Here is a 22,878-nt window from a genome sequence, read left to right as displayed (position 1 = left end):
TTACCAAATACTTTAAATCTGGGCCCTCTCGTTCTCAATCCTTTCACGAGTGGGAACAGTTTCTCTCTATCTACTCTGTCCAGACCCCTCATGATTTTGAATACCTCCATCAAATCACCTCTCACCCTTCTGTTCTCCAAGAAAAACAGTCCCAACTTCTCCAATCTATCTTAATAACTGAAGTTCTGCAACCCTGGAACCAATCTCATGAACCTTTTCTTCACTCTCTCCAATGCCCTCACATCTTTCCTAAAGTGCGTCACCCAGAACAGAGCGCAATACTCCAGCTGAGGCCGAACTAGTGTCTTATACAAGTTCAACATAACTGCCTTGTTCTTGTACTCTATACCCCTATTAATAAAGCCCAGGATACTGTATGCTTTATTAACTGCTCTCTCAACCTGTCCTGTCACCTTCAATGACTTACGCACACATACACCCACGTCCCTCTGCTCCTGCACCCTCTTTAGAATTGTACCCTTTATCTTGCCTCTCCATGATCTACCAATCAAAATGAACCACTTCACATTTCTGCGCATTGAATTTCATCTGCCACCGGCCGCCATTCCACCAACTTGTCTATGTCCTTTTGAAGTTCTACACTATCCTCCTCACAGTTCACAATGCTTCCAAGTTTCGTATCATCTGCAAACTTTGAAATTGTGCCCTGTACACTAAAGGTCTAGGTCATTAATATATATCAGGAAAAGCAAGGGTCCCAAACAATGACCCCTGGGGAACTCCACTACAAACCTTCCTCCAGCCCGAAAAACATCCATTAACCACTACTTTGTTTCCTACCACTTAGCCAATTCTGTATCCATGTTGCTATCGTCCCTTTTATTCCATGAACTATAAATGTGCTCACAAGTCTGTTGTGTGGCACTGTATCAAATGCCTTTTGAAAGTCCATGTACACCACATCAACAGCATTGCCCTCATCAACCCTCTCTCAAAAAACCCCAGGAGGTTAGTTAAACACGATTTGCCCTTAAGAAATCCATGCTGGCTTTTCTTAATTAACCCGCATTTGTTCATGTGACTATTAATTTTGTCCCGTATTATTTTGTCTATAAGTTTCCCCGCCACCGAAGTTAAAGTGACTGGTCTGTAATTGCTGGGCTTATCTACACCCCTTTTGAACAAGGATGTAGTGTTTGCAATTCTCCAGTCCTCTGGCACCATCCCCGAGTTGAAGGAAGACTGAACAATTATGGCCAATGCCTCCGCAATTTCCACCCTCACTGCCCTCAGTATCCTTGGATGCATCTCATCTAGTCCTGGTGCTTTATCCACTTTTAAGTCCAGACAGCCTATCTAATACATCCTCCTTATTAATTTTAAACCCTTCCAGTATCTGAATTACCTCCTCTTTCACCATTGCCCGAGTTGCATCTTCTTCCTTGGTAAAGACAGATGCAAAGTATTCATTTAATATCTCAGCTGTGCCTTCTGCCTCCATGTGTAAATTCCCTTTATGGTCCCTAATCGGCCCCACTCCTCCTTTTACCTATTTATATGTCTATAGAAAACTTTGGGATTCCCTTTAATGACAGCTGCCAGTCTCTTTTTATGCTCTCTCTCTTTGCTTCTCTTATCTGCTTTTTCACTTCCCCTCTGGACCTTCTATATTCATCCTGGTTCTCAATAGTATTTTCTACCTGGCATCTGTTATAAGCACACTTTTTCTTTTTTATCTTAATCTCTACCTCTTTTATCATCGAGGGAGCTATGGATTTGTTTGCCATTTTTTGTGCAGAGAGAAACAGAGAGTTAATGTTTCAAATTTGATGAAAGGTCATCAACCTGAAATGTTAACTCTGTCTCTCTCCACAGATGCTGCCAGAGCTGGAGTATTTCCAGCATTTTCTGTTGTTATTTGAGCTTCACTCTTGCTCTACACTGAAACCTCTTTTGATTAAGTGCAAATTAGAGGCAGTTTCATTCTCAAGTCATAACTCCACAAGTTGAGTGACTAATCCAATTTCCAGGCCGTTATCGCAAGACTTATGTCAGTCTGGCTAAATTTGAAGCCAGTCAATACCAGTGCAAAACCCAGCTCCTAATTTCAAAATAAAAAAAAAAAATCCTCAAACCATGTTGTACTTCCAGTAAACTGATTGTAAAGGTAATATTACTTTTTTTTAAAAAAAAGGATCCTCATCCTTATTTTCCCCCAGACACCTTTAATTAAGAAAGGATTAAACTGCATTAGAAGCAGTTCAAAGATTCACTCAACTGATTCCTGGGATGAAGTGGTTATCTTATGAAGAAAGGTTTGACAGGTTGGGCCTGTATCCATTGGAGTTTAGAAGAATGAGAGGTGATCTTATTGAAATATATAAAAGATCATAAGGGAACTTGACAGGGTTGATGCTGAGAGGATGTTTCCCCTTATGGGAGGGACTAGAACTAAAATAGAACATTACAGCGCAGTACAGGCCCTTCGGCCCTCGATGTTGCGCCGACCTGTGAAACCATCTGACCTACAATATTCCATTTTCATCCATGTGTCTATCCAATGACCACTTAAATGCCCTTAAAGTTGGGGACACAGTTTAAAAATAAGGGGTCCCCCATTTAAGACAAATGAGAATTTCTTTTCTTTCAGAGGGTTGTTAGCCTGTAGAATTATCTTCCCCAGAGAGCAGTGGAGGTAGGGTCACTGAATATTTTTAAAGGCTGAGTTAGATAGATTCTTGATTGACAAGGGAGTCAATGGTTATGGGGGGGAGGGTAGACAGGAATGTAGAGTTGAGGTCACAATCAGTTCAGCCATGATCTGATCAAATGACAGAGCAGGGTTGAGGGGCTGAATGGCCTACTCATGCTGCTAATTCATATGTTCCCTCTAATTGAGGCAACCACTGAGCCTGGTCTAAACCTGTGCCATCATAAGCATACTACTGAGCTCTTAGGAAGGTACTCCAAGAGGGTTGGCTGAGATTGGGTACTAACACTGATATGAATACAAGCATTACTAGTTTATTCCAGATAAAAAAGCAATTCTATGATCTATGTGCATCATTCTACAACAACAAAACTACATTTTTAAAAAGAATTTCCACCTCAGGTAAAACACTTGGTTTAGTACAAATATTTTGGCTTTCATTGCTGGCATATATTAATGATCAAGTCATCCTTCCCTATGCTGACTACGTGAAAGAAAATAAATCAGATTTTACCTCATAAACCATTTTAATTAGATTCAGTTCACAGATGAAACCATTAAATGGGACAGTACACAAAACAGTGAAGAGGCCATTCCCATATAAACCAGCAAACAATCAGGATTTAAACTGTGGGCATCAGTGAATGCAACAAAATATATTAAATAGCCACTATGCCTCCAGGCTGGCCTATTCTTGGCAATTTTCTGTCGAGAGGGACAGAGGGATCCAATTTAATCCTTTCCTGGCTGTGAACAGCGTAGTTTCAGTTACTTCTGAATCCAAACTCTCCCAGTTCTAAAGCTTTCCAGATTTTTATTCTGAGGTAGCTTCAGTTTAGGTCCACCAGGAGCCCTTGCCACCTTTGCCCACTCCAGTTAAATGCAAGGACAGAAACCATTGTGACAGTCAATGTCCACAGCTGCCAATCAAACCATTTGCATTGTTAAGAAATCTGGATTTCAGGAGACTTTGCGATCCAGGTTCAAAATTCTGATTTGCAGTATGTAACAAGTTTACAAGATTTTAGTTTATTCATAAAACATTATGAAATCATTTTCAATTTGACTTTATTTTACAGCTAGTAAAATTTGAAACAAAAGCATACTTTGTTCAAAAAAAGATTCCCTCTTTTCCCAGCACAATGCCCCAGGCTTACAGATTCCCAAATTCTTCAATTATGCTCCTGATCCAGGCATTCAGAAATTAGAGTGGATCAGGGCCACCTGCTCTTCCATTTCCCTGATCCTCCTGTGAATGAAGCAGCCACGATTGGGAACTTGCATCAAGCCCTTGAGCCCCAATGCACTTCGACACACAACTTGTGCAAATATTTAAAATGACAATAAATGGTACTACAGAACACAATGTGGTAGGGTTCCTAGGCTTTAAGTGCTATATGTTTCATACTCCATGTTACAGGCCTTCATATATAACTTTGGCTAGTACAACAAAGGAATATACAGGATAACGTTGCTGCCAAATGACCACTTCATTAGCACAATAATGTTTAACAATTAAACCTCATTTCATATTAATACAGGCAAAAATTACAAAATGAAATAACTCTTAAATTTTGCATTAACATGGGAGTTAAATGGAATTTTACCATGTCCAGAGTTAATGTACATTTGCAGTATGTTTATTTTACCACACTACTGGTATTGGCAGCTCCGTTTTCAGCAGTAACACAGCAAGACCCTGGAAAGGTGGTGATTTCTGGAGGCTCATCTGAAGCCAGCCCCAGCCCAATGCCAAAGCTTGCTGCTGGATGCCTCTTTGTTGCAGCAGGATTAGAGACTTGATCCACTTGTACGCAGCAGCAAAATATTTCTGCACTCTGTATGGTACAGGCTTTCCTCTTTGAAAAACCTTTTAGCAACCAAAACAATGCCACAAATTGCAAATCAGAAATGACCACACACATCTCAGATGGGATTAGCACTGATCTTTATGTTGTACAGGCTAATGTTGAATCCACTCACGTTGTGTCCATAGCAACAAGGCCTGACATTACAGCAGAAGTGCTTCTTGAAGCAGTTAATCTATATAAAAGATATCAAAAATGGATATCGGTTCTAATGGAATGCCAACCCCAATATAGCAGGTAGGTTACACAGTGGTACTGGCAAAGGTCTAGAAACTAAAAATCTATTTTAATCAGCAAACTGAGGCTAAACAGTGTACCACAGCAGTTTATGGAACCTATTTGACAAGAATCTCTACAAATTAATGCAAACAGAACTCATGATTGAAAGCAGAGCAACAACTCTTAAAACAAGGTTATTTCTCCAGAAAAATGAGGAGTGGAGGATAGTTACATACAAATGGTGTGTAAAATCAGTCACTTACAGCAGTGTGCTCTCCAGGCATGGTTGATGGAAAGATTATCCAATCACGTCCAGTCTGCCCAGAATTGTCATCATGCAACCCTATTCTTTTACTACAGTGCAAACGATGGGCAAAATATGTTCTTTAGCCATCAGGTGCACTTCAAAACAAAGCACCTATTTAGCTTGGGACAGTGTCGGAGAGACTCGCTTGAAGTTGTGAACTATCACCAGATTAATCAGCTCTTGCTTTTAACTGGATGATGACACCAACTGGCAAAGGAAGAAAGGAGGGAAAGGCAGAACTGAGAGTCTGGTGTAACGGTGCTCCACACAAACCAGAGCAGGAGCCTAAAAGTAGTTCAGAAATGTTTTTTTTGGCATGGGTTGGAAGGAAGTTAAAGGAAAGTGAAATAAAGGAAGAAAGAATTATATTTAAAAAGTCTCACATAACTCCCTTCAGCAGAAGCTAATTTCAGTAATATGCAATTTGCCATCCCCAAGCCTTTTCGACTGCCAGTTAATGCTAACTTTTTCCACTAGCAGAAACCTGGAGGCAAAGGACAGATTAGCAGTGTGGGTAGTAAACGTGTTTTTGAAGCAGATCGCAAATCCTATCAGCAAGATTCATTTGATTTTTTTGGGGGAACAGGTCAAACTTTCTGGCTTTCCACTTACATGGGAGGGCTTTGTGTGGGAGAAAGGAAGGAGGGATTAAATTGAAGTTCATTTTAATTTACAGGCTCTGCAGCTTTGAGTCAGCCTGTAAAAGTTGAGTCAAGCAGAGATGAAAAAAAAAAGGCGGGTTCACCCATGAAATAAAATATGAGGAGACTAACAGCTGTAGGTTATTTTGTTTGGGAAGGAGGAAAGGGGAACAGGCAGGGAAGGTGTAGCACACTTTCAATACACCTGCATGATATTAATAGATCAAGTTTGTAAATGAGAACACTAGTGAGATTCAACAGCTGCATGCCAACACTATTTTCTTTACCTATATAAAGAAGTCCTCGAGGCGGCCAACATCCCCAGCTTATACATACTACTGAGTCAGCGGCGCTCGAGATGGCTTGGCCATGTGAGCCGCATGGAAGATGGCAGGATCCCCAAAGACACATTGTACAGCGAGCTCGCCACTGGTATCAGACCCACCGGCCGTCCATGTCTCCGCTTTAAAGACGTCTGCAAACGCGACATGAAATCCTGTGACATTGATCACAAGTCGTGGGAGTCAATTGCCAGCGTCCGCCAGAGCTGGCAGGCAGCCATAAAGTTGGGGCTAAAGTGTGGCGAGTCGAAGAGACTTAGTAGTTGGCAGGAAAAAAGACAGAGGCGCAAGGGGAGAGCCAACTGTGTAACAGCCCCGACAAACACATTTCTCTGCAGCACCTGTGAAAGAGCCTGTCACTCTAGAATTGGCCTTTATAGCCACTCCAGGCGCTGCTTCACAAACCACTGACCACCTCCAGGCGCTTATCCATTGTCTCTCGAGATAAGGAGGCCAAAGAGATAAAAAAGTATAAGCTTATGATAATCAGCAAAGCTCTGAATACCAACAAGTCACTATTTCAATAAAATTAAATATGAAAGCAGCAAGCAAGGGAGCTAAAAGGCAACAATATTTGAGATTCAGACAATGTATGTAAATAAATGGCTCTCCTTTGCTCTTGCCCTGCCCATGGATAACAGGCAGGTGTTCTAAAAATACGTAATCATTAATAAACATCACAATCAGCAGCAATAACACAGGTGATGAATGGCATGAAACAAGGAGAGAGTGTGGGAAAATGTTTTGTCGCGCTGCAGTACTGTGCAGTGGTACATGGTATTACTGTACCTAGTGGCATTCAAATGGAGCCCAAATTTGAAAGTTGCTTTGTGATTGTAAAAATCATTTGAAACCAGAAGCCAACGGTTAACGCAATACCCTTCTTGGCCCTATGTAATCATAAGATGATTGATGTTGCAGAATGAGGGCATTCGGCCCATTGCGTCCATGCCGGTCAAGAAAGAGCTATCCAGTCTAATCCCATCTTCCAGCTTCTCGTCCAATCAAGGCTCCATGAAAATCTCTTGAAAATGATGGTAAAATTACAGTTATTAAATAAAATGCTGTACAAATACAACACAAAAATAGTTCTTTATTTTTCCAGGCTACTGGGCCTCTCAGAGTTACCTACTAACCAGCAAGAAGTTTGAACCTTGCTTATAAGCAAAACCGATTGCCCTGCTTCTATCATAATAAAGCATTCTGCCTCATGTAAAGGGCTAAGCAGCTGTTAAACGATTTTCTGAATTAGATTCTCAGTTGCTACAACAGTCTGTGGCATGAACTGACAATGGCTGCTTTCACAGAATGTAATCGCAAAATAGGCTCGGATGAGGAAGGTATTTCACCCATTTCATCTCGTTCTTCTACAATGCCGACCTTCCGCCTTCCTATTACAGCTTTAATGTCCACCTGAACAGAGCGACGGGGCTTCAGTTTAATGTCTCATCCAAAGCAAAGTATCTGTCCCCAAATGTACACCATATTTATCTGTGGGACCTTGCTGTCTGCAAATTGGCTCCCACATATGCCTACATAATTATAGTGACTACACTTCTAAAGATAATTCATTGGTTGTTAAGCACTTTTGGAACATCCTCAGAACAAGACTAGGTGTTTATATCAATAAAAGTTATTTTTTCCTTCTAGTATATTAATTTTAAAAGTAATTTTTCAATAGAATATGCAAGCATTTTATTACAAATAGCATTGCAACATGGATCCATGATGAATGGCAGATCACCATGATCGGTGAGTTTTGTCAAAATTAGAATTAAAGCTAGACTTTCATTTGTTTACCGAAGAGGAGCAAATACAGCACAGGTTTCCCTCAAAGATTTGCACTAAAATCAGTGTTCCCCATTCCTCACACACTAGAGAAAACTCAAAATTCACATATGGAGAGGGGGCTCAGCATTGATTACCAGGTTCTGTGGCTAAATGGGAATTGTTATCTGATTAAAAGACATTGCAGATGCAGTGATATTTTCAATAAAAATGAAGGCAACAACTCTCAAATAACATATGCACCACAAACTTTGCGTTGAAACAAACAGATCTTTTGCTACAGTACAAGCAACCAGTGGTGACAAACATACCATTCCAGGACATAGCTAGCCTCAGTCACAATCTCCTCACCCTTCCCATATCCTTTAAAAGAGTCACTGGCAACCGAGAGCGGGTTGACAATTTATTTAATTTTGTCACTGATGTGGGGTCCTGGTCCTTAGTCAGTTTATTTGATGTCCTTGACTTACAAATTGTCTGTCTGCTAATGGCACTGAGAACACAGGAACCCCAAATGCTTGGTATAAACACGATTGCATTTATGAGGTTACCTTAAGTGAAATGAACCACTATGTCTATGGAGGTCACTATTACTTGTAGCATACCATATCATGAAACATTTCCTGCATTTGTTTTCTTTAAAAATAGAATTTCCTTCAATAAGGAATCATTCAGTTGCAACTGGCCAAGTAAACAGCAATGTTGCTCCTACATCAGTGTTAGCTGTGCAGAGCCACATTTTGCCATCCTTGACAATCATGTATTTTAAGTTCAGTGAATCACTGACCACCATGAAATAAGATAATTTTATCCACCACCTGTGCGAAACTAATCTCATGTTCTATGTCATAATATTGTTTCCTAGTAACCAACAAGGTTCAATAAACTAAAACAGGAGAGCATTATTGGTTAAAGACTTCAATTTTAGGGGTTGCTGGAGGAACCATGGCACTGAAGCTTCTCAGCTTTCAAAATTCTAGCACCTTTCTCTTCATTTTCTTTGCTCCATTTCTTGTTGAAAACAGCACCTTGGTGCCTCTCTGTTCTGCAACCTTTCATCTTTCCCGTCCTGCATTCCTTCCATGAGTCCCCTGTCAAAAAGCAAATGACATCGCTTGTCTCTATCCTCTTGCATTTCCTGCTGGGTAAACTGTCTCATTGCTTCCCAAATTCTACACAACATGTCTTCCTTTTCACCCTCATTTTTCTGTTGCCGCCGGTTCTTGATCCCTTCCCAATTTTTACGCAACCTTTTTTTTCGTTGCTCCTCCGTTTCCTGTTCACGGCGCCTTTTAATTCCATCCCAGTTTCTACGCAACCTTTGCTCTCGTTCTTCCTCGGTTTCTTCCTGCCGTCGGACTTTGGTTGACTCCCAATTTTTTCGCAGCCTCTCTTCTCTCTGCTCCTGCGATTCCTGCTGCCGCCGATTTTTAATTGATTCCCTGTTTTTGCGCAACCGTTCATCTCTCTGTGTTTCAGTTTCTCTTTCACGGAACCGCTTCATAGCTTCGCGGTTCTTGCGGAGTCTGTCATCTCGCTGCTCCTGTGATTCCATCTGCCGGCGCACCCTCATCGCTTCTCTGTTTTTGCGTAGTCTATCGTCCCTCTGCTCCGCTGTCTCTTCTTCCCGGTGCTTTTTCATGGCTTCTCTGTTCTTCTTCAGTTTCTCTTCTTTCTTCAAGTCCACAGCCTGTTTCTCTGCTAACAGCTCTCCAATCACTGGATCTTTAAATGAAGGACAGACACAGCTAAGAGTATTTAAAACATGTGACAGCACCTAGATTTGAAATCAACATTGATATTTTGCAGAAGTGTTTTCAAATCAAGGTATAATGCTGTTCTTTGCTGGTTCAAACACACAAATTATCTGATCTTTTTGAAAAATGTATTTATGAGAGACTAATACTACCCATATTTTCAGGACTGGACTGCAGTAGCAAGATGAAGATGCAATATGCAGGTGAAGAGGGTAGCTAACCAAGGATCCATGTCATAAATTAGCAGCACATGGGGTCATATTCACAAATTTCCCATTTGTGATCTTTCTGTCAATGGTATCAGTGTTGGTACATGACAAGGAGAGGCTAGTGGTTCGTTCAAAAGAGGATGTGGAAAAACATGGAAGCATGCACATGTATATAAGGGAGGTAGTCACTCAAAGCTGCTTGAATGCACATCTGAGTGACCAGTTCAAGGGCAGCATTGGCAGAAGCAGGATACAAACTGCCCTCACAGCTAGGAGATCATTGCAGAGGATGGAGAAACAAATTTAAACAGAGCAAAGATACCAAGAGAAACAAAATCAGTTGAAATTAGCAATTTCTTTCCACATTCTAATACCATTCATTTAATGATACTTGTTTAAGCATCAGGGTAACAGACTCAAGAGGGTTACTGAGCCCAGTGATACAGGGAAGCTGAATTATCACGGGTAGAGTTGAAACATCCATCTCTGAAGCATCCAGAGGTTTGACGATTACATACTAACAACAGTTTAGCCCTCTCTCTCAGCTGCAGTCAGTAGTTCTTGCCAAACAGTCCTCTCCATTCAGGAGAAAACAAAAAGGATTTGAAAATTAATCATAATGCTTTTTAATGGCTTATATTTTGTTGCGATAAAAAAGGTAGATTACTTCTTGGAAAACTATCAGAACTACAGAATTATTTTTACAACACTTTTAAGAAATTACTATACTACAAATGTGAAGTAACAGGTAGGAAAAATCTTGATATAAAAATTGCAAATGGTGGAAATAATTGAAAAGGAAACGACATTTAGAACCAAAGCAAAAAAAAAAGGCCGTTTTAGTCTACCACACCTGTGTCAGCTCTATGAAAGAGCAAGCCACTTAATCAAATTTCACTTCACTTTCCCCAAACCCTTTTAAAATTTTCTTTTCAAATATTATCCACTTCCCTTTTAGGAGCTATGGTTATCAACTCTGGTGACACAAAAACATTTTCTTGAACCCTCCCTTCATTCTATTGGTGATGATCTTAAGTTTATACCCTCTAGTTACACACTCAACTACCAGTGGAAGTAACTTTTTTTCCTATTTACTTTAATAAAACCTTTCATAATTTTTCACATCTCTATTAGATCTCCTTTTAATCCTTTTGTTCCGATGAATCAGAGGATCGACACTTAAAACATTACCTTTTAACATTACTTTCAGATGCTTCTCAAACTGCATTTCTAGAATTTTTTTACTGCTACAGTTTGTACTAATTTGATGTTATTGACTGTGCTCACATAGGAGTTCAAATTGCTTTTTTCTGGTTCAGGATTTACAGAAAATAACTATAAAGTTTATACAGCACACTGGAATACTGCGCCACAGAATGATACAACACAGGGTTAGGCCCACAGTGCTGTATGTAGTGAGCTCCTGATCTGCTGGTCCACTGGAGACTTGAGAAGGAAAACCAAAGCAAGTCAATGCCAGCACATTTTCTAGACACCTCCTTAAGCCTGTTAAAAATCATATTAGCAGGGGCCTTGCAATGGATAGAGCACAGAGTTCCGACTCCAAGCGTTCACTATAAATTACCCTAACATTTTACTCAAGAAGGATCTGCTGCCCATTACTACTTTCATTCTTCATACTTGACTTTCTAACATTGTCCAATTTGTGGCCAAAGCAGCATTGGCCAATTTGTGCCCAAGTTCCTGATGTACCGAAACTCAAGTGCCTCCAGAACCAGTAAAAACTGTTAAATTGAAGGCCTTCACCTCCTCTGTCAGAGCAGATTCCAGGCTCTGATAGCAGATTTCACACTGATTCAGCAAGAAATCATTTCCTCCTCCCTCCCTTCATATAGGCAAGCTACATACAAAAAAAATATGGGTTTTAGAAAGGAGTGGGAGGCACAAAATATGTGGTGATAACTATTAAAGCAATGCAAAGCAAGCAGGGCTGGAAATTTCCAGTTAATGATGAGCTGACTTACTTTCTAGCTTCAAGCTCAAAAGCAATGTTTGTAGAAACTTGATGTTTATTTCCCAACTTCAATCCCTTGATTCTTTCTCTACTTTCCTGCTGAATCTGAGCATTTGAGGCCTGTTCCAGTTCTTCACTATACAACTAACACAAAAAGGGTGCAATTTATATTCCTTTTCAGATTAAATTTGTCTACTTAAGATTTCAATTAAAGGTTTCCTGCAATGTCCTAGGTGAATAAAGGGGCTGCCTGATATATTAATCATTTCTCCAGACCGAAATGTGCTGTGTTAGATCCTCAGCCAATGCTCAATTAGCAGATCTCAATTTGGGTACCAGTTGGGGTGCTGCAATTGGCGAGAGTGTCAACAACTAAGGGGGGAAACAGGGCAGAGGGAAGAGTAAGTTTAAAAAGGTGAATCAGACTTCTCATTGCTATTCATTGCTTGTGGGCCTCAGATGAAAACAAGGCTCAGACTCAGCTGTGATGCCCCCATAGTCAAACAAAGAATGGCTAGGTGGTTGAAGTACTGGAAAGTAAATGGCACTCATACACAAGCATGGGAAGAAATGAAAAATAAATTAGACATTTTTAACCAGTGAAAGTTTTGGCAAGTTTACAAACATATTGAAAATCTTAGATGCTGAGCAATCACTTTTTTTTAAAAAAAAGAGTGCTTGCTTTGGAATGGTAGGAAGCAAATTTGATACCGTGCCAGCTCAAAATTTATTCCGGACCAGCAAGGAGTGCAAGCAGGTTAAAATGAGGAGCTATTCCAAAGGGACAGAGCAGCTAAAATTAAAACACGCAAATCAAAACTTTTGTTTCATTCACTGCACTAAACCCTAAACTGGAAGAGTGCTGCTGAGAACTTTAAACAGGTGAGTCCAATTTGGGATGAGAGCATGAACAGAACATAATGAAAGCATTAATATTCTTTTTATGACACTGATCTGCACATCATGAAAAAGAGGCTGCATGGCTGGTTAATGTCTCAGTCAGCACAAGCAATGCAACACCCACTGGCAATTGTGGGATCAGTAGTACGCACTGGAGATTGCTGCTTTACTGATTAGATATGGTGATCCTTTGGGGGATACTGGCCAAATCTATCATAGCAACTGTACTAGCTTTAATTGAACTAAGAGGCCAAACGTGGCTGCATGTTAGTGGCAGTCCTTGGCATACTATAAGTAATGCTGGAGTAAAAATGTACAAAGATGCTGTTCATTCAAAAATTACAATTCTGCCAATTAACAATGTATTATCCAAATACTTGGGATACAGGTGTAAATAGTTTACTCATCCAAATCAAAGGAAATTTACTAAAAATATTAGAAAGCTAGCAGATCTTCTATGCATTGCTCACAACAAGTAAGATTGCTATTTTATAGCAAGTGGGTGGTGTCAATAAAGCTTGACACGGAAAATGTTACAGGAAGCAGATTCAGGAGTAACTTTCAAAAACAACTTGTATTTATATGGCACCTTTAATAAAATGTCTGAAGAAACTTCGCAGAGGCACTAAAATGCAAACTTTGACACCAAGCCACATAAGGAAGTGTTAAGGCAGACAACCAAAGGCTTGATCAAAGAGGTGGTTTTAAAGGAGTGTCGTAAAGGAAGTACTCGATATATAGTTAAAAAGAAAAAAAATATCTGCCGCGCTATGGGGAAAGGGCAGGGGAGTAGGACTAATAGGATAGGTCTATCAAAGAGCCGGAAGAGACACAATGGGCCTCTTTCTGCGCTTTACAATTCTGCAATTCGTTGAGAAAGCAACTTGGACACTGACTCAAACTACCTGCCAGAGCTTAGATATTTAGTTTATCATTAGGCAATCTCACTGGTCTGTACTTAGTTATTTATAGAAAATGGATACATTTTACACTGCAACAGGCATAGAGGGCTGACAGCACCACCTCTGGAGCAAGTAAGAACAGGTATTATTGTCACTTTTTTTAAAAACAAAGAGGCTAGAATAGTAAGCTGGTAGATAGCTTTGTAATTTAAATACAATTGACATATAAAACAACAACTTACCATGCAGAAGTGGAAGACCTTTTAAAGACAGCTCGGTCATAGTCCTCTTGAGGTGATCCCAATCTACAAAGATTTTTAAAAATTACAACTTTTATTTTGAATATAATTGTCAAATTCCTAAAAATATGTTTGGAATTTTTAGGGAAGCAGCATACAGCCATAAAAATACTGCAACACACCCTGAAGGAGTCTCGTTATCAGGACCACAGCTCAATCAAGAACGTCCTTTTACTTTCTTCTACCAGTAAGAACTGATATCATTAGAAGTACAGCCTTGAACCAATTGCCAAAGCCAACTGTGAAGGATTAATACAGAGCATGGAAGATTTAGCACTAACTCTATATACTAATTTTGCACCTCAACGTTGTAATCTTTTCAAAGCAGCACTTCTGATGACGTCACCAGCATTCACTGCTTAAACAAAGGCATTTAGAAATAAGTGAAAGGCATGCAAAAAGAAAATGTCGAAAGGTCCCTAATTTTTTGTAATCACCTATTGGTAAAATGGAGCCTGATGGCAAAATTGCAAACTCGTAATAATTCATCCGAATATAGAATTTTGGCTCGGTTCTCCTGAAACCCTAAATCTTACTGAACTTCCCCTGGACTTCCTACAAAATAAAAAATTTGTATGTTTCTTTCATTTTAAAAATAATCACACCTGCGTCTTTTCCCTCCACCCCCACTTCCCCTGCTCTTGCTGGGTATGGTTCAATGGTTGCTAGTAGTCCTCCAATACTCCACCCAAATAACTATTAATTCTTCATTGTGAGCCTAGACAGTCAGCAGGCTGCTTGACCACGGAAAGCATCACAGTTGAACCCAATTATGCCCTGTCTGGTGTTCTGTACCTTGGGTGAAGTACTGAAGAGCAACAGGCACTTGTGGAGCCATACCCCAGCATGAGTCAGCACCTACAGGAAATGTGGGGAGAAAATTAAGGGGACAAAGTTTAAAAACACAAGTACCATTTAGCAGCTTCTCCAATAAGCTGTCAAATTTCAAAAACCAGATCAGGCCCTGTATCCTTCTCCTTTTACCAACCTTTCACCTACATTTATTATTCTGCTTTGCTCAGCAACAATGCAACAAAAGAAACTGAAAGGTTGAATAAAATTTAGTGCCTCCATCATTTAATAAAGCCTAAAGGTAACTTTGGTTTTATGAACTACAAAAAAACACCAGAAGTAAAGAACAAATAACCAGTGTTAGGATCTTATTAGAACTCAGTGAATGGATTGTAGCTCACTGCCAACCACCCTTTATTCTCGAGTAATTTATTTGTTGTGTCCAGTTTTCAACACATTTCCTCCATTAGTAGGATTCCATGACAGTGCAGTTTCCTGATTTAAACTAATTAGCTAGTTTACAAAATATTGTCCCCTTTCCCCTCCTCAATATTCTTCCCTACTTTCCGCTCCAGAAGCCGGCACAAACACAATGGGCTGAATGGCTTCCTTCTGTTTTGTAACCATTCTAGAATGCTTGCTAGGGTCAGATGCCAAGGATAGCATCTCTCCTCTAATACCTCACCCAAACGGACATTTATCATCATGCGTGAGATTTCACTGAGAGTGTCGGAAGGCTACTTAATTGCAGAGAACATCACAGCCAACCTGATTCTATCCTCATTCAATCTCCAAACGCACACCCATACTTCTAGCGGGCAGCACTTTATAGCAATCAGGAGGGGGAACCCTGGATGACTTTCCCTCTTCCTACCTCGGGGTGCCAGGAATAATTGTGTCATCCCCGTCTAAGGTCAGCTCTTTCAGCAGAGACACAGAACATGGGATCTTCCTGCTCTGCATGGCTCAGGGATGGTTTCTTTAATCAATTGAAGGAGCACTGAATGAAGTTCCTTTTTAAAAATCATAAAACATTTGGATCAGCAACTCTAAATTCTCGCACATTTTTCCTTTCAGATGTTCTTACTAATCTCTAATATTTGTAGAATGATACATGTGTTCTTATTTGTAATTTTTTTCTAGTCCCAAATCAGCTTAGTGCAGTCAAAAGTTAATTATTACTTCAAATATTTCATCTATATTTTGTCAAGATCACCTGGTAAAGCCTAGTGTACACCAGAGAATTTCAAAATGGGGGGTCGGTGGATCCCTTAAAACAGTCTTTTACCATTTTAGTGTTAAGTAAACCGTGCACTGTGAACCCAGTATCTCGAGAATTCTGTCTTCTGTATTGTTCATAAGTACATAATAAAAACATTCTTTCACAATAGCACGATTTCCTTTGGGTAGCTAGCACGGTCTTTTGGAAATTTCTGCATTTGCAGGTGATCCCGTTAAAATCTACAGAAAAAGTTTGAAAATCATAGGTACATAAACTGCACCGAAGTAGAACTGATTATTTCGACATCTTCATAAATTGCAATTGTTTAGAGATTTTTAAAGTCTTACCACAAAGAAAAGGATGTCCATTGGAAGACAGTTCATTCATAGTTCTTCAGGGATAATCCTGTCTCTACAAAGAAAAGCCCTGAAATATTACCTATTACAACGTAAATGTCTGTACTAAAATAAAGCATTTTAAATAACAACAAAGCATAGCACATCTTTATGTTAGGTTTGCAAAAGGAAGAAATCCTGTGCAGGTCGATGCCTTCGGATTGTGTACTGGAGCAAATTTTGTCCTCATAAAACAGTCCAATAGTGACTACATTCAAAAGTTCCATCGCTGGCTATAAAGCTCTTTGGAACATTCTGAGGTTGTGAAGGGTATCATATATGTGCAAGACTTTCTTTAAAACTAAAACATGAACTTGCATATTGTTATGACTGTGCTTCTATATTTTTTGTTAAGTTTTTTTTGAGGACTCATATTTTAGAATTACGGATATTGTTTTATTTGGGAAAACTGAAAAGAATTAAAAAGAAAAAGCCTCACTATTAGATTTTAACATTCAATATGTACACGACAGACCGAATGGCCTCCTCCTGTGTTGTAACCATTCCGATTCCATGATTAAATCACTAAAAGAGGATATTTTATATAAATACGACAGGTTTAAAACAGGTTGCAGCAAAAATGATTGTTGTCAATGAATGAAATTAGCGATTATGGTGAGAAAAAAATCACAAGCTCATTTCACTTTTTACAGGAAAATTATCTCATCAATAAGTAGTTTACAAAACGAAGAAACATTATTATGGGGGAGGAAGGCCATTCGGCCTAACCATCCAGAAAGACTCTCGGATCACCCATCATGACATTTATGGGCGGCACAGTGGCGCAGTGGTTAGCACTGCAGCCTCACAGCTCCAGGGACCCGGGTTCGATTCTGGGTACTGCCTGTGCGGAGTTTGCAAGTTCCCCCTGTGACCGCGTGGGTTTTTACCGGGTGCTCCGGTTTCCTCCCACAGCCAAAGACTTGCAGGTGATAGGTAAATTGGCCATTATAAATTGCCCCTAGTGGTAGGTGGTAGGGAATATGGGATTACTGTAGGGTTAGAATAAATGGGTGGTTGTTGGTCGGCACAGACTCGGTAGGCCAAAGGGCCTGTTTCAGTGCTGTATCTCTAAATAAATAAAAAAAATAAATGACACGCAGCCATTTCGTAAATGATTCCAAAGCACTCATCGCTACGAACCCATCAGGAAGAATATGCCAAGTGTTGATTTCTGTGCGAATACAACATCAGTCCAATACATGCATTTGCCTAATTTTACCCCTTGGTCTTACTATTATGGTTTAGTTTCTATTTATTTTATTCATTTAGAGATACAGCACTGAAACAAGCCCTTCGGCCCACCGAGTCTGTGCCGACCATCAACCACCCATTTATACTAATCCTACATTAATCCCATATTCCTACCACATCCCCTCAATTCCCCTACCACCTACCTACACTAGGGGCAATTTACAATGGCCAATTTACCTATCAACCTGCAAGTCTTTGGCTGTGGGAGGAAACCGGAGCACCCGGCGGAAACCCACCCTGTCACCACTGCGCCGCTGTGCCGCCCAAGTAGAGAAATAGCACATTCAGTTTAGTTTAGTTTAGAGATACAGCACTGAAACAGGCCCTTCGGCCCACCGAGTCTGTGCCGACCATCAACCACCCATTTATACTAATCCTACACTAATTCCATATCCCTACCACATCCCCACCTGTCCCTATATTCCCCTACCACCTACCTATACTAAGGGCAATTTATAATGGCCAATTAACCTATCAACCAGCAAGTCTTTGGCATGTGGGAGGAAACCGGAGCACCCGGAGGAAACCCACGCAGACACAGAGAGAACTTGCAAACTCTACACAGGCAGTACCCAGAATTGAACCCGGGTCACTGAAGCTGTGAGGCTGCGGTGCTAACCACTGCGCCACTGTGCCGCCCAAATGTGATTAAAAAATGTCACTTGCAATTGGACAAAGATTCACACATTCATATATACAATGGAGGGACACATACATCAATCTCAGAGATACCGAGAAATTTAGATTATAAAATTGGGGAGGGGAAGGTGGCAGGTGTTTTAGTATTAGGTCAGTAGAATGACAAATATTTAGAAAGTTGTGGGGGCAGAGAGAGAGAGGGGAAGGAGATAACAGAACAGTCATGTTACCCTTCCACAGACCAAGTGGGTAAAATAAATGTTTATTTCAGAGCAAAGTATTCTAAAGCAAGCTGAGGCAGGCTTTTAAAACAAATATTGCAGGGTGATGCAGACCTTTTTCCTCCCGAAATGCGTTGAAATGAAAGTATCAGCAATGTTTAAAAGGAGAGAATTATAATAATAAACAGAAGGATGAAGGTTTCTTGCAAACATCTTACCTGTGCAGTTCTAGATCAAACTAGCTCCAGCTCACCATCCCCCCCTCCCTCTCTCTTCATTCCCCTCACACATAAGAAAAGCTTTAGGCTCGATTGACAAGTTATCTGAGTATTTCTTCCATTGGGAAGCCTCCCAAGCCCAGGGCCTTCCTGCTCGAGCCGCCTCACAAAACACAGTTTGCCAGCAGGCGATCGGCGCGGAGGACTAAAGCTGGAGGGTTCGCGCAGGCGCAGGAGGGGGGGTTTCCAGGTAGAAAGGACCCCTCTGGGTTGGACGGTTGGTACGGAAGCCGGCAGTGCGTTGCGCGAAGGCGAAACGAGAGGGGAGCGTTCGCAGGGAGAAGAAGGCAAGCGGTGCCGTCGCCTTGTTGTCCGCGTACAACAGAAAGGATGAGCTTGGACAAAGCTGAGCTGTGCGACAGTCTGTTACTATGGGTGAGATTCATAAGCGGTTCTCTTTTTAGTTGCTTTAAAAGAGGCAACTCCGTCAAGCCCACCTCAGCAACTCTAAGCTTCAGGTAGTGCTGCCAAGTGTGTGGGAGCCAGAAAGAAAAGGTGTGTTGGGGGGGGAAGAAAGTTAACGTTTTCATGTATAATTTCCCTTCTCCGGAACTGGCAGATATCACAGATTAAAAGGAACAAAACCTGGGAATAACCTGCTAAAGGAATTGAGTGAAAACCAGGCATGGCAGTAGTCACAGAATAATAGTTCAGAAGAGGCCCTTCGGCCCATCGAGTCTGCACCAATGCATTAAAACACCTGACCTGTCTACCTAATCCCATTTGCCAGCACTTGGCCCATAGCCTTGAATGTTATGACGTGCCAAGTGCTCATCCAGGTACTTTTTAAAGCATGTGAGGCAACTTGCCTCTACCGCCCTCCCAGGCAGGGCATTCCAGACCGTCACCACCCTCTGGGTAAAAAAAAAGTTCTTCCTCAAATCCCCCTTAAACCTCCCCGCCCTCACCTTAAACTTGTGACCCCCTCGTAACTGACCCTTCAACTAAGGGGAACAGCTGCTCCCTATCCACCCTGTCCCTGCCCCTCATAATCTTGTACACCTCGATCAGGTCACCCCTCAGTCTTCTCTGCTCCAGTGAAAACAACCAAGCCTATCCAACCTCTCTTCATAGCTTAAATGTTCCATCCCAGGCAACATCCTGGTGAATCGCCTCTGCACCCCCTCCAATGCAATCACATCCTTCCTATAATGCGGCGACCAGAATTGCACACAGTACTCCAGCTGTGGCCTTACCAAAGTTCTGTACAACTCCAACATGACCTCCCTGCTTTTGTAATCTATGCCTCGATTGATAAAGGCAAGTGATCAATATGCCTTTTTCACCACCCTATTAACCTGCCCTTCTGCCTTCAGAGATCTATGGACAAACACGCCAAGGTCCCTTTGTTCCTCGGAACTTCCCAGTGTCAGGCCATTCATTGAATACTTCCGTGTCACATTACTCCTTCCAAAGTGCATCTCCTCCCATTTCTCAGCGTTAAATTCCATAATTTATAGCATTAAAGCGAAGAGGAGGGATGATAAGAGAAATGGAAGACATACACAGGACCCAGAGAATTAAAAAAACAAATACTTGCATTTATACAGTGCCTTTCACAACCTCTGAATGTTCCCAAGTGCCTTGAAGCCAATTAAACACTTTTTGAAGTGTAGTCACTGTTGTGGGAAACAAAGCAACCGATTTATGTACCTCAAGCTCCCACAAACAGCAATGTGATAATGACCAGATTGTTTTTTTAAGTGTTGTTGATTGAAGGATAAATATTGGCCAGGACACCAAAGATAACTCAGCTGCTCTTCAAAATAGTGGCTGTAGGATATTATACGTCCACCTGAGAGGGCAGTTGCCAGTGATCGCCAGAGCTGGCGGGCAGCCATAAAGGCAGGGCTAAAGAGTGGCGAGTCAAAGAGACTTAGCAGTTGGCAGGAAAAAAGACAGAGCGCAAGGGGAGAGCCAACTGTGTAACAGCCCCGACACTTCACAAACCACTGACCACCTCTAGGCGCTTACCCATTGTCTTTCGAGACAAGGAGGCCAAAGAAGAAGTGAGGGCAGACAGAACCTCCGGTTTAACTTATAAAGTAACACCTCTGACAATGCAGCAGTCCCTCAGTACTGCACTGGAAGTACCAACCTTGATTTTTGTGTGAATGGTTAAAACAGGATAGCTAGGCAGAGAAGTCCTTCAGGGGCTACTTTACCTCTGGGGATAGGCTATCCACTGACCTGTTACAAGCCCACACCTACCTGGATTATACTTCTCCCCACTTCCTATAAGGACTTCATCCCTTTCCCTCAGTTTCTCCATCGCATTTGCTCGTGTTGCTACCTTCCACACCAAAGCTTCTGAAATATCTTCCTTTTCCCTCAGCTGAGGATTCTCCATCTGTCAAGACCCTCAGCCTAGTCCTTCCTTCCACCTTTTCCCCAAGAGTCCTGATAAGGACCCCAGCAGTTCATCTTCTGGCAATTATCTCACCTCCAACACAATCCCAGTGCCAAATACGTCTTCCCTTCCCTGCTAATCACTTTACAGTTTATTATTTTTTCCTTTCTTGTTCATGTGATCTTCCCCTCAGCCCACCCCTATCTTTTTTTCCCTTGCTCTCTTCCTAAGCTTCCTTCAGTAATATTTTCCTGTTTTGACAAAGACGTATTATACCTGGAACATTGACATTACCTTTTTCCACAGGTGCTGCATTTTTCTGTTTTTGTTTCATCTTCATCTGCAGCATGTTGTGATAGTTTGTTTTGTAGTTGGTCTGAATGTACATTTTCAAAAAAATGTTTCATTATATTACAATCTTTTTTGTTTTTAATGAATGTGAATTAATTACTTGAAAAAGAGGACAATGAAAAAGTATGGTGAGTGTGCAGGATAGGGAGATTAGTACAGATTTGGTGCGCCAAACTTGCCTCTTCCTGGCTGTGATATCTGATTCAATGAATAAGTTGTTTGCTTGTTATAGGGCATTTGATTATGTTTGAAGAGAGCAATTTAAATATTTTTATGATCAAAGTGTGAGATTTTGAAAGGGGTTGAGCATTACAGATTAAATTTTACATGCAGAATTTACTATTTAGAGATAACTTCTAAGATAAACTAAATTCTGGTGCTGAGTATTCTCAATGATGAGGCCATCGATGTGAATCTGGAGACCAGTGAACTGACAGGAGTTGCCGGAGTATAATCTGGGCTGACGTTTCAGGACACTACCTTGCATCATCACAAATTCAATCCTTCAGATGAAATGTTAAACCGAGGCCTTGACTGCCTGTTCTGATATAAATGTATGTTAAAGATGTCATTGTACTATGTGAAGAAGTGTAGCAAGTTCACCTGGCCTTTTAACCAATGTTCTTTCCTCAACCAAAGCCACAGCAAAAAAAAGCTCATTTGTTTTATCACTGTTGATGGGAACTTGCACTACAGAATGTTGCTCCTATGTGGAAAACATAGAGTTTTAAACTTGAGAAAATTTAATGTTACCACTTTGAGTTGTTGAGGCAAATAGCATCAATGCATTTAAGGGGAGGCTAGATTGGTACTTAAGGGAGCAAGGAACAGAAGGACCTGTTAGGTTGAGATAAAGTAAGGTGGGAGGAGCCTTGTGCAGAGCATAAACACTGGCATAGATCTGTTGAGCTGAACGACTTGTTTTTGTGAGCTGTGTCAGCTTGGCTCTGTTGATTGCACTTTAACCTCTGAATCAGCAGGTTCTGGACTCGAGCTGCCCATTATAACTTGAGCTCATAGTCTAGGCTGACACTTGAATTCAGCATTGAGGGAGTGCTACATTATCTGAAGTGCCGGCCTCCCGGGACCCCATCTACCTGTTTAGGTGGATGTTCAAGATTCTGTCGCACCGTTTGAAGGTTCAGAGCAAGAAGTTCTCCTGGTGTTCTGATGTCCTTCATCAATGCAATGTCCTTCAACTAGCATCTTTTACTGTTATGGAATATTATTATATGCAATTTATCTGTCATCTTTACCTACAAAACAGTAACTGCATTTCAGTAATTGATAATGCAGCATTTGGGATCTGATGAGGTACTATACAGATGCCTTCTTCCCTCTTTTTTTTTTAAGAAATAAATATTTGAATGATTAAACCATTGAATTCATGTTGAAGGCTGAAATATTGTCTTTTTTTTTTAAATTGCCAAATGACTGTCTCAAATTAGCATAGTTATATCTCCATTGAGCTCTTAAAATGGCTGTTCTGTCTTCTGTTG

General features: G+C 40.9%; 2 protein-coding genes across 8 annotated transcripts in view; one reads left to right on the top strand and one right to left on the bottom strand.

Moving 5' to 3' along the window:
* Nucleotides 1-3,025: 3,025 nt before the first annotated feature.
* On the bottom strand, nt 3,026-18,824 carry LOC137355716 (uncharacterized). Of its 6 annotated transcripts, none has more exons than XM_068021167.1 (6): nt 18,619-18,824; nt 16,239-16,302; nt 14,673-14,735; nt 13,821-13,883; nt 8,819-9,560; nt 3,026-7,071 (listed from the first exon to the last, which is right to left on the bottom strand). In XM_068021167.1, the coding sequence occupies exons 2-5, from the start codon at nt 16,276-16,278 to the stop codon at nt 8,827-8,829; spliced, it is 900 nt and encodes a 299-aa protein (XP_067877268.1). In that variant the 5' UTR covers nt 16,279-16,302; nt 18,619-18,824; the 3' UTR covers nt 3,026-7,071; nt 8,819-8,826. The 6 variants fall into 6 exon arrangements, with proteins under 6 accessions (XP_067877268.1, XP_067877273.1, XP_067877270.1 ...); XM_068021172.1 differs by having other exon boundaries at nt 9,086-9,560; XM_068021169.1 differs by lacking the exon at nt 3,026-7,071 and adding an exon at nt 15,544-15,682 and having other exon boundaries at nt 7,121-9,560.
* An 86-nt stretch (nt 18,825-18,910) lies between these two features.
* The window catches only part of LOC137355713 (protein Hook homolog 3-like), a 48,429-nt gene continuing 44,461 nt past the window's right edge, over nt 18,911-22,878 (top strand). For both annotated transcript variants that reach the window (XR_010970959.1, XM_068021162.1), the window contains exon 1: nt 18,911-19,053. Coding sequence is in view for 1 of the 2 variants with exons in the window: in XM_068021162.1 (XP_067877263.1) it covers nt 19,009-19,053 (45 nt within the window). In the remaining variant the exon portion in view is untranslated. The remainder of the gene's footprint in view (nt 19,054-22,878) is intronic.

This window comes from Heterodontus francisci, chromosome 43, assembly GCF_036365525.1.
Source record: "Heterodontus francisci isolate sHetFra1 chromosome 43, sHetFra1.hap1, whole genome shotgun sequence".
Classification (NCBI taxonomy): domain Eukaryota; kingdom Metazoa; phylum Chordata; class Chondrichthyes; order Heterodontiformes; family Heterodontidae; genus Heterodontus; species Heterodontus francisci.
The sequence above is the reverse complement of the archived record's forward strand: the minus strand, read 5'-3'. Positions and strand labels throughout refer to the sequence as shown.

What these genes read in the sequence shown, in the direction of transcription:
- LOC137355716 (XM_068021167.1), bottom strand. Translation starts at nt 16,278, where the DNA reads ATGAATGAACTGTCTTCCAATGGACATCCTTTTCTTTGTG. An exon ending in TGGACATCCTTTTCTTTGTG is followed by an intron (nt 14,736 to 16,238) that starts GTAAGACTTTAA and finishes CATTTCCTGTAG; the next exon opens with GTGCTGACTCATGCTGGGGT. An exon ending in AGGTCTTCCACTTCTGCATG is followed by an intron (nt 9,561 to 13,820) that starts GTAAGTTGTTGT and finishes CTTCATTTAAAG; the next exon opens with ATCCAGTGATTGGAGAGCTG.